The 12178-nt window shown below is 38.4% G+C and overlaps 1 protein-coding gene across 2 annotated transcripts in view; it reads right to left on the reverse strand.

Moving 5' to 3' along the window:
• Positions 1–12178, reverse strand: part of Hnmt (histamine N-methyltransferase) — a 59107-nt gene that overhangs the window by 13809 nt on the left and 33120 nt on the right. For both annotated transcript variants that reach the window (XM_052181758.1, XM_052181759.1), the window contains one exon: positions 4957–5087. In XM_052181758.1, coding sequence (XP_052037718.1) covers positions 4957–5087 — 131 coding nt within the window. The remainder of the gene's footprint in view (positions 1–4956; positions 5088–12178) is intronic.

A 12178-nucleotide genomic window follows, 5' to 3' on the forward strand; every position in this document is an offset into this window, starting at 1 on the left:
GATGGGTTTTAGTCACTATGTTCCCTTCCCTCCCGTTTGGAATGGAAATTCATATTCTGTGCCATTGTATGTTGGATGTATGTGATGAGTTTTATCATTTTGACTTTATAGGGGATTACATGAGTCTCAGAAGAGATTTTGGACTTTGAATTTTTATACAGAGTTGAGACTGTTATAGACTGTAAGAATCATTGAAGTTGGACTGAAACCATTTTGCATTATGAAATATGTACAGGCCGATAAGAGCAAAGAAGTGAAGTGTGTTGGTTTGACTAAGACAGGTGCCCATAAAATGTATATTTGAGTGCTTTCCTTTCTAAGAGATGCCATGGCCATGGTGTTCTTAAACAGCAATATAATAATAGAACACATAGAGAGTAAAAGATTAATTTTCAGTGTTTTTTTTTTTATTAAAAAGTAGGAAATAAGGTGACTGATTGGGATTGAATGATCAGCAGAATGTGACAGGAGGAGGAATATGGCAGGGTTTTCCCTGTCCAATCACACTAAAATATTAGTGCAGCAGGAGGCTTGTGATTGGACAGGAAAAAGGGAGGCAGAGCCAAGAGCTGGAGAGAGAAAAAAAAAAGCCAAGATGGAGGCAGCCAGCCAGGAAGAAGAACCTGGACCAGCGTGCCTTTAAATAGCCACAGGTAGTTACGATATCCTAAAGGTTGGAAAAATTGGGATAATTTGTCTAAACTAGGTGGGTAGCTTTATCATTATCAATAGGTTCTGAAATGATTGTACTGGCATCTTGTGCATTGAGAATTTATAGATATGCAAATCTGGCTTGTTAATTATAAGCTTCTAGAGTTTTGTTTCTACTGGGTTGCAGGGCAGAGAGTTTTGGTAGCTGACTGCAGGGTGGATGGTCATAGTGTGGGACTGGCATGGCAGCAAAGGAAACTTGGGAGCTCTGGCCCCACTGGAGAGTTGGCAGGCAGAGAGTAGCCCCGCGGAACCCAAATTCAGGCAGAGAGTTACTGGCAGTAGCATGGGAAGCCTGCCTGTTGTTTTGTAATATTTCCCACAATAAGTAGCCAACCAACATATTTGGCACGAATCCACTAGAAATTTAAGATTAGCAGCCTGAGAGTTAAAGTTACATTTTCTAAGTGAGAGAAAGTTAGCACTAGATGAGTCACATGAGGTCCCCTGATGTGGGGAATTGCAGGATGGTCTGAGTTAAGAGATGAAGTTGCCTACTTTTCAGGGTAGAAAGGTTGAACTGTGAATTTAAAATTGGGATTATTTGTTTTTAGAATAGATTTATATACAGATTCTGCCAAAACCAAATCGCGTGGGGAATTTAGCCTGCAGTTTGGAACTAGGATAGGGAAAATTGGTCACTGACTCCAGAGTAGACAGGAAGTGATAATGTTGCCTGCTATGTACAGGTATTATTAATATTGTCTGTGGTTCCAGGTAGAGAGATCAACAGATAGATGTTATACAGACATTAATAATCTATGTCTGTGGCTCTAGGCAGAGAGCAGAACAGATAAATGGTATAACAAGATGACTGCTGTAGGCAGAGAGTCAAACAGTTAGATGGTATGAAGATTGCTTTATATACCTCACAGGATAGTCAAATTCTGTCTACTGTGAGTTCCAAGGGAATCTTGGGTTTTTATCCTACCTGGCAAAATAGTCAAGGCCTAAAAATAGGCACATGCAGTATTTTAGTTTAGTTCATTTCTTTTCGATTGTTTTAACTTTCAAAACAGGTATGATTTTTACTTTTGTGGTTTTACTATTCCTCTGGAAGAGAGGACAGGATATAAGCTTTCCTGGTTGTTGACTTAAGGATATGCTATTTTAGGGAAAAGGTTTTGTCTTTACGTGTTTAGAAAAGGTGATTAGTGTCTTTACACCTTCCAGAGTTATATGGAACAGCTATGATGAAGGGAGACCCCCAGAGGACTAGATTCCAGAGACTCAAACAAAAAATATATCTTAATGATACTAAAATTTTGTTTTTTGAGAATTTTATCTTACAGAATATACAGCCTTGGTGAATCTCCTCATCAGACAAGCTGAACTGACCTGTTTGAACTCCTGATGTCCTGGACTTTCAGTCAGATCCAGTCAAGACACAAACATCAGAGACTAAATCAATAGGTGGTGTGGCCTTCTTAAGGGCAACTAACTCCCCTATTTTCCCTACCAATCCCGCACTACTTCAAAATATCTCAATGATCATAGTCAACTTGAAGAGGGTTATTATAGGTTTTCTCTCTAGGGAATGTAAAAATGGTCATAATTGCATCAGGGAGAAATAATGAAAATTGATTGCATAGCCATAATCTCATTTGGTAGAAATCTTTATAATTGTTACTAAGTTGAAGTCATAATTTCTTATTTTGGTACAGAATTTATTTTGATGAACCCTCAAGGGTTTCATTGGTATAACTGTCTTCTATTGATACTAAACTTTTACAAGTACAAGCCTTAGACCCAGTCCTTCTATAACTGTTATTATAAACTGATCTGAGATGATTAAGCCTGTGAGTCAAGGGCCAAATAGCAAATACATGGCTCTGAGTTTACTGTTAATGTGTTTTCAGATATTTTCACTAGAAATAGCTGGGAGTAGTGAATGGAGAGCAGTCCAGATTACTTTACATAGATATTTGGTTTTCAAAAACATCAGAAATCCACAGGGTTTACTGTTTACATTTACTGTATAGGTTTACATTTACTGTTATTTATTCACTTGTTGAGACAAATCTGCTCCTAACAGCTTCCCATTCATGAATTCAAAGATACAGCTGAGCATCTCATCTCCAGGTAAGGCTGTACATTGTGGCTAGGTCGACACTGGGCAGCAAATGGCCAGTCTCTCCTGCAGACCTGTACTGTTCTTGAAAGGACACAATTTACAGGTTAGGACAGCTTAGTTCTGCCAAGACAGCATAGGCTAGTCCTGTTTCTCAAGGTCTGTCAGATTTTCCTGGGTCAGAAGGCTGAAGACAGATGGATGGTCCAACTTACTGACTTACTGGGTCTGTATAGGTCGAGCTGTCTCTACCTGTATTTGTCTCATTTCTGGCAGCTGTGATAGGCTTCCTATATATTTTCAGTTACTGTTGTTCATTCTCAGATTTCTGACAGAGTTGAAGACTTACAGCCAACCCAGGCTATTTACATTGATAGAACAAATTTGAGAGGATAGTTTTCAAATGGCATACAGTCTAAAACCAGGACATAAGTCAGGTATAAAATTATAATTCTTTTAAGGTAAGACAGATGACATTATTCTATCTTAATGACAAAAATGATAGAGTGGGTGTTAGGTCTATCTTATGCCTTATAAATTCCAAAATGGTAATAGTTGTGCTCAATTTATATTTTGAAAGAAAAAAATTGTTTATTTTTATTTAAATAGAAAAAGTGAAATGTGACAGGATTTTCTTGTCCAATCACACTAAAATATTAGTGCAGCAAGAGACCTGTGATTGGCCAGGGAAAGGGGAGACAAAGATAAAAGCTGCAGAGACAGAGACTGCTGAAGAGTAAAAAAAGCCAAGATGGAGGCAGCCAGCCACAAAAAAGAACCGGAACCAGCGTGGCTTTACATAGCCACAGGTAGTTACGATTCCTAAAGGTTGGAATAATTGGGATAATTTGTCTAATCTAGGTGGGTAGCTTTATCATTATCAATTGGTTCTGAAATGATTGTATTGGCATCTTGTGCATTGAAAATTTGTAGATTTGTAAATCTGACTTGTTGATTATAAGCGTCTAGAGTTTTGTTTCTACTGAGTTGCGGGGCAGAGAGTTGTGGCAGCTGACTGCGGGGTGGACGGTCATAGGGTGGGGCTGGCACAGCAGTGGAGAGTTGGCAGGTAGAGAGCAGCCCGCTGGGACTGCACCAAGGCAGAAAATAGCTGGATCGGGTATGGAAACTTAGTGGATCTACTTGCTTACCGGAATGTGGAACCAATGACTACAGAGGCTTATGGCTGAGAAGGAATTAGTGGCTCCAGGGACAAGCAAACCAGAGCTGGGAACACGGTGATCAGACACTGAGAGGACTAACTAGAGGCAGAGCAGGTAAGATGACACCAGGGTAGAGAGTTGCCAGTGGGAGGGAGGGCAGGAACTTGCAGGATCTTTTTTACTATTTCTCAAAACAGAGAAAAAGAGGAAAACTAGGAAATTGTTGTGTGAGGGAAGTAAATACATCTAATAGAGAAATAATATATGATTCATGAACATGTTAAATCTTCTGACACATGAAAGATTTGTTTTCTAAGAAAATATAGACAGGACTGCTTAAACATGCTAAGTTGTAGACTAATTTTTTTTTCTTTTTTTGGCTTTTATGATTGTACACCTTTGAACTCAATGTAATTCAGGCTATAAGAAGAGTACAATACTGATATACTCTTTATTATCCGTAAATTTCAGTGATGCCTAGAGTTGAAGCTTTATGACATTTACTTAATACTATTGCTGATTAGTTCACTGCTGCTAAGTCATAGAAGTAAAATCCTTCTAAATGATTGACTTATTTAAGTAACATATTGTTGTCCTAATATTGTAAAATAATTCTCTTCTGTTATATACATACTATCAAAGGTATCTACTAATGGAAAAACCAAGAGGTTTATAGATACAGATATAGTTAGATGTAGAGATATAGATAGAGGTAAAGGTAGAGACAGAGATAGATAGATGATAGATAGATAGATAGATAGATAGATAGATAGATAGATAGATAGATACTGGTCATCTATACCAATAGAGCCACTAAAAATTCACTAGGATATATTATCACTCTGTATTTCAAAACCAGTGTCCTTTTATATGTCAAAGAATATTTGTATTTACCAAAACCTTTTTAAGGTGTTACAAAACTAAAACCAAAAAATTTATCATTTTATGCATTCTTCATACAATTTTGTGGAAAAAATCTTTTTGGTAGTATATTGTAAGACCGTTTCCTACCTGAATCATATGAATAAAGTCCCACTTTGGAGGTGCTTCTTCTTCCAGCATACGTTTTTGATATTCAGATGATGTCTCCTTGTGCCAAGAAAATTTTATGTTCTCCATGTTTGATGTCTTGGCTACAAGCTCTAAAATACCCAGAAAAGGTGGCCTATAATCAATTTTAGTTTAATTACATACAGAAACCTGCTGTCTCCTGAGTTTTTAATCTTAGCCATTCTGACTGGTGTGAGGTGAAATCTTAGGGTTGTTTTGATAAGCAGGCTGAAAAAGAAATTAGGGAAATGACACCCTTCACAATAGCCACAAACAATATAAAGTATCTTGGTGTGACTCTAACCAAACAAGTGAAAGATTATGTAGCTAAGGAAATCAGAAGGTTTATCTAGACTTTTACTTCCCCTAGTATTAGACAAAGTTGAAAGAAAAAAGACAAAACTAAGAAATAAATTTGAAAATGTGGTCAAATACAGGATATATTATCTAACTATAACCATTAAATCTGACAGGGCTGCATACCCAGGTGGATCGGGAGATAGCCAGCTTTCCAGGAGTGCGGCCAGCTTGAGAGTGCAGGTATGAACACCCCTGCTGCTGCTCAGAGGAACCTGCCCACCCAGAACACTTAGGCAGTATCCTTTTGATTTTTGTCTGCTGCTGGAGACCATCCTCAGTCACAAACATGGCTGCATAACCAGGTGGCACAGGGAGATTGCTAGCCTTCTAGGAGTGCAAACAGGCCTAAGAGTGCAGGTAGGGACACCACTGATGCTCAGAGGAACAGGCCCACCAGGAACACTTAGGCAGGAGCCTTTCTGTTTCTGTCTGCTGCTAGAGATCATCATTGACCACAGGGCTACATACTCAGGTAGCTTGGGGAGATAGCTAGCCTTCCAGGAGAGAGATCAGGCCTGAGAGTACAGAGAGGACCACCACTGCTGCTCAGAGGAACTGGCTGGAAACCCTCAGGACACAAGAACCCAGAGACAGCCAGAGATGGGGTCTTCTGATTTCCATCTGCTCCTAGAGCTGATCCTGGAGAAAACTGGTCTCCCAGGAGTACTGTTACACAAGCTTGCAGGACTAATAAGCCATAGTCAGAGACAGCAAGACTATCTAACACCAGAGACAACCAGATGGCAAAAGCCAAACGTTAGAATATTTCCAACAGAAACCAAGGTGACATGGCAGCATCCAAATCCAGTTCTCCCACAATAGCAAGTCCTGGATACCCCAACACACCAGAAAAGCAAGATTTTGATTTAAAAATTATATCTCATGATGCTGATAGAGTACTTTATGAAGGACATTAATAACTCCCTTAAAGAAATACAAGAGAACATGGGTAAACAGGAAGAAGCCCTTAAAGAGGAAACACAAAAATACCTAAAATAGTCTAAATGGACCAAAGCCATCAACAGAAAACCAGAAATACTGAATCTAGTAGGAAAAAAACATAGAAAACAGCCTTGAATGCATAGGGACAGGAGAACATTTCCTGAACAAAGCACCAATGGCTCAGGCTCTAAGGTCAAGAATTAATAAGCGGGACCTCATGAAACTGAAAATCTTCTGCAAGGCAAAGGACACCGGCAATAAAACAAACAGTGGCCTACAGACTGAGAAAGGTCTTCACTAACCCTTCATCTGACAGAGGCTAATATCCCAAATATGTAAAGAATACCAGACGTTTGACTCCAGAAAAACAAATAATCCAATGAAAAATTGGCTTAAAAATTAAACAGAATTCTCAACAGAGGAATCTTGAATGGCTGGGAAGCACTTAAAGAAATGTTTGACATCCTTAGTCATCAAGGAAATACAAATCAAAATGACCCTGAGATTCCACCTTACACCAATCAGAATGACTAAGATCAAAATCTCAAGCAACAGCAGATGCTGGTAAGGATGTGGAGAAAGAGAAACACTGTTCCCTTGCTGGTGGAAACTTTACAACCACTCTGGAAATCAAGCTGGAAGTTTCTCAGAAAATTGAAAAATGTTGTTCCTGGGCATATACCCAAAAGGCACTGCACAATAACCCCAGGACATGTATTCCAGTATGTTCATAGCAGCCTTATCCATAATAGCCAGAAACTGGAAGCAACCCAAATCTTCCTAAAACAAACTGGATACAGAAATGGCGGTATGTTTGCATAATGGAATATTATTCAGCTATTAAAAACAAAGGCATCAATGAATATTACAGGCAAATGGATGGAACTAGAAAATATCATCCTGAGTTAGGTAACTAAGACCCAAAAGGACATGCATGGTGTGTACTCACTGATAAGTAGATATTAGCCATGATGTTCAGAATACCTAAAATATACTGCACAGGTCTAAATAAGTTAAATAAGAAGGCCCAATTGAGGATGCCTGAATTCCACTTAGGGGGAACAAAGTAGTCATTGGAGACAGAAGGAGGGAGGTATTTGAGTGGAAGTGGGGAGGGCTACAGGAATGGGGGGTGGCAGGATTAGGTGTAGGAAGAGACAGGAGAGAGGCCCAGAGGCCCAGGAAAATGAGTGGAAATATGCAGATGCTAGGTGTGGGGGACTGGAAGGAGATGAGGGAATTCACTAGGAAGTCCCAGAGACACTGGATGAGATAAGTTCCCATGAGTCAATGCAGGTGATCTTAGCCAAAATGCCCAACACTGGAAATATGCTACCTAAACAGAGCACCTCCAGTGGCCAGACAGAAGCCCCAGTGGAGGGATGGGGACACCAACACACCCACAAAGCTTTTGACCCAAAATTGGTCCTTTGTAAAAGAAATGCAGGGACAACAATGGAGCAGAGACTGAAGGAATAGTCAACCTGTGACATGCCCATTTTGAGACTAATCCCTCAGGAGCTGGGACTATTCTGTGGGCCTCTGTGCAGGGGTCCTGCCAGGAGACAGCTGTTCTCCAGGGAGTGCTCTGACTCCCTGACTTAAAGGATTGCTGACAAAGGCTTACAGACCCAGAGGAGGGACAAGCTCCAGCCAGGGACAGCAAGACCAACTAACAGCAAAGATAACCAGAGGGCAGAAGGTAAGTGTGAAAGCCGTACCAACAGAAACCGAGGCTAACTGGCATCACCAGAACTCAGTTCTGCCATCAGAGCAAGTCGTGTATACTTCAACACACGGGAAAAGCAAGATTTTGACTTAAAATCACATCTTATAATGATGATAGAAAACGTTAAAAGAATATAAATAGCTCTCTTAAACAAATAAAGGAGAACATAGTTAAATAGCTTAAAGCCATTAAAGAGGAAATACAAAAATCCCTTAAAGAATTACAAGAAAACAGAACCAAACAGGTGAAAGAATTGAACAAAACCATCCAGCATCTACAAATGAAATAGAAAACACAAAGGGAGACAGCTCTGGAGATAGAAAACCTAGGAGACAGATCATGAATCATACATACAGAGCATCACCAACAGAATACAAGAGATAGAGGACAGAATCTCAGGTGCAGAAGATACCATAGAAAACATTGACACAACAGTCAAAGAAAATATGAAGTACAAAAAGCTCCCGATCCAAAACATCCAGGAAAACCAGGACACAATGAGAAGAACAAACCTAAGGATAATAGGTATAAAAGAGAGAGATTTCCAACTTAAAGGGGCAAAAAATATCTTCAAGAAAATTATAGAAGAAAACTTCTCTAACCTACAGAGGGTGATGCCTATGAACATCCAAGAAGCCTACACAGTTCCAAACAGATTGGACCATAAAAGAAATTCCTCCCATCACATAATGATCAAAGAACAAATACACAAAAAGAAGAATATTTAAAACAGTAAGGGGAAAGGGTCAAGTAACATATAAAAGCAGACTTATCAAAATTACACCAGACAAATCACTAGAGACTATGAAAGCTAGAAGATCCTGAACAGATCTCATAAATATCCTAAGAGAATGCAAATGCCGTTCAGACTACTATACCCAGCAAAACTCTCAATTTTCATAGATGAAGAAACCAAGATATTCCATGACAAAACCAAATTTATAAAATATCTTTCCACAAAGCCAGCCCTGCAAAGAATAATAGATGGAAAACACCAATACAAGGAGGGAAACTACACCCTCGAAAAGGCAAGAAAGTAATCTTCTTTCAACAAACAAAAAGAAAATGACCAAAACCACAAAAATAACATCAAAAATAACAGGAAGCAACAATCACTATTCCTTAATATCTGTTAATATCAATAAACACAATTCCCCAATAAAAAGACACAGAGTAACAAACTGGATATATAAACAGGACCCACCATTTTTCTAGGTTCAGGAAACATACCTCAGTGGCAAAGAAAAACACTACCTTGGAGTAAAGGGCTGGAAAAAAATTTCCAAGCAAATGTTCCCAGGAAGCAAGTTGTAATAGCCATTCTAATATTGGATAAAATTGACTTGCAACCAAAAGTCATCAAAACAGACACACAAGGAAACTTCTTACTCATCAAAGAAAAAAATCTACCAAGAAGAACCCTCAATTCTGAACATACATGTTCCAAATGCAAGGGCACCCATCTTCATAAAAGACACATTATTAAAGTTCAAAGAAAACATTGTACCTTACACAATAATTGTGGAAGACTTCAACACCCCACTCCCATCAATGGACAGATCAGGGAAACACAACTAAACAGAGACACAGTGAAACTAACAGAAGTTATGGAGTAAATGGATTTAACAGATATTTATAAAACATTTTATCCTAAATCCAAAGAATACGCCTTCTCAGCATCTCATGGTACCTTCTCCAAATTTGACCATATAATTGGTTACAAAGCAACTTCATCAGATTATACCTCAGCAGATATAAAGAAGATTGAAATAATCCTATGTCTCCTATCAGCTCACAAGGATTAAGGCTGGTCTTCAGTAGCAAGAAATACAACAGAAAGCCCACATACACGTAGAAGCTGTACAATGCTCTACTCAATGATGACTTGGTCAAAGAAGAAATAAGGAAAGACATCAAAGACTTTTTAGAATTTAATGAAAATGAAGGCCAACATATCCAAATTCATGGGACATAATGAAAGCAATGCTAACAGGAAAACTCATATCTCTGAGTACCTCCAAAAAAAAACTGGAAAGCACATACACTAGCAGCTTAACAGCACATGTGAAAGCTCTAGAACAAAAAGAAGACAGTACATCCAAGAGGAGTAGACGGCAGGAAATAATCAAACTCAGGGCTCAACCAAGTAGAAACAAAATGAACTATACGAAGAATCAACACAACCAGGAGCTGGTTCTTTGAGAAAATCAACAAGATAGATAAACCCTTAGCCAGGTTAACCAGAGGGCACAGGGACATTATGCAAATTAGCAAAATCAGAAATGAAAAGGCAGATATAACAAAACAAACTGGAGAAATTAAAAAAAATCATCAGATCCTACTAAAAAAGCTTATACTCAACACAATTGGAAAATCTGGATGAAATGAACAATTTTCTAGAAAGATACCAAATACCAAAGTTAAATTAGGATCTGGTAAACCATCTAAACAGTCCCATAACCCCTAAAGATATGGAAGTGATCATTGAAAGTCTTCCAATCAAAAAAAGGAGGAGACCAGATGTTGTTAGTGCAGAATTCTATCAGGCCTTCAAAGAAGACGTAATACCAATTCTATTCAAACTATTCTACAAAATAGAAACAGAAGGAACACTACCCAACACATTCTAAGAATCCACAATTACACTGATTCCAAAACCACACAAAGATCCAACAAAGAAAAAGAACTTCAGACCAACTTCCCTTATGAATATCAATGCAAAAATACTCAATAAAATTCTTGCCAACCAAAATGATCATTCACCATGATGAAGTAGGCTTCATCCAAGGGATGCAGGGATGGTACAATAAATATATGGAAATCCATCAATGTAATACACTACATAAACAAACTGAAAGAAAAAAACCACATGGTCATTTCATTAGATGCTGAAAAAGCATTTGACAAATTCATCATCCCTTCATATGAGAAGTCTTAGATCAGGAATTCAAAGCCTATACCTAAACATAGTAAAAGCAATATACAGAAAACCAGTAATCAACATCAAACTACATGGAAAGAAACTTGAAGCAATGCCACTAAAGTCAGGGACTAGACAAGGCTGCACTCTCTCTCTCTCTCTCTCTCTCTCTCTCTCTCTCTCTCTCTCTCTCTCTCTTTCTCTCCATATTTATTCAATATAGTACTTGAAGTTCTAGCTAGAGCAATTAGACAACAAATGGAGGTCAAAGGGATACAAATTGGAAAGGAAAAAGTCAAAATATCACTATTTGTAGATATGACCATATACTTAAATGACCCCAAAAAGTCCATCAGAGAAGTCCTACAGCTGACAAACAACTTCAACAAAGTGGCTGGATATAAAATTAACTCAAACAAATCAGTGGCCTCCCTCTACTCAAAGGATAAACAGGCTAAGAACAAAATTAGAGAAACAACACCCTTTACAATAGTCACAAGCAATATAAAGTGTCTTGGTGTGACTCTAACCAAACAAGTGAAAGATCTGTATGACAACAACTTCAATTCTCTGGAGAAAGAAATCAAAGACCTCAGAAAACAGAAAGATCTCTCATGCTCATGGACTGGCAGGATTAATATAGTAAAAATGGCCATCTTGCCAAAAGCAATATACAGCGTCAGTGCAATCCCCATCAAAATCCCAACTCAATTCCTCATAGTAGAAAGAGCAATTTCCAAATTCATCTGGAATAACACAAAACCTAAGAGAGCTAAAGCTATTCTCAACAATAAAAGAACTTCTGGGGGAATCACCGTGCCGGACCTCAAGCTATACTGTAGAGCAATAGTGATAAAAACTGCATGGTATTGGTACGGTGATAGACAGCTAGATCATTAGAATACAATTGAAGACCCAGAAATGAACCCATACACCTATGGCCACTTGATCTTTGATAAAGAAGCTAAAACCATCCAGTGGAAAAAATATAGCCTTTTCAACAAATGGTGCTGGTTCAACTGGTGGTTAGTTGAAAAATCCAGAAAAATGCAAATCAATCCAGTCTTATCTCCTTGTGCAAAGCTCTAGTACAAGTGAATCAAGGACCTCCATATAAAACCAGATACACTGAAACTAACAGAAAAGAAAGTGAGGAAGAGTCTTAAGTACATGGGCACAGGAAAAAAATCCTGAACAGAACATTAATAGCTTATGCTCTAAGATCAAGAATT

This window comes from Apodemus sylvaticus, chromosome 5 (genome assembly GCF_947179515.1).
Source record: "Apodemus sylvaticus chromosome 5, mApoSyl1.1, whole genome shotgun sequence".
Classification (NCBI taxonomy): domain Eukaryota; kingdom Metazoa; phylum Chordata; class Mammalia; order Rodentia; family Muridae; genus Apodemus; species Apodemus sylvaticus.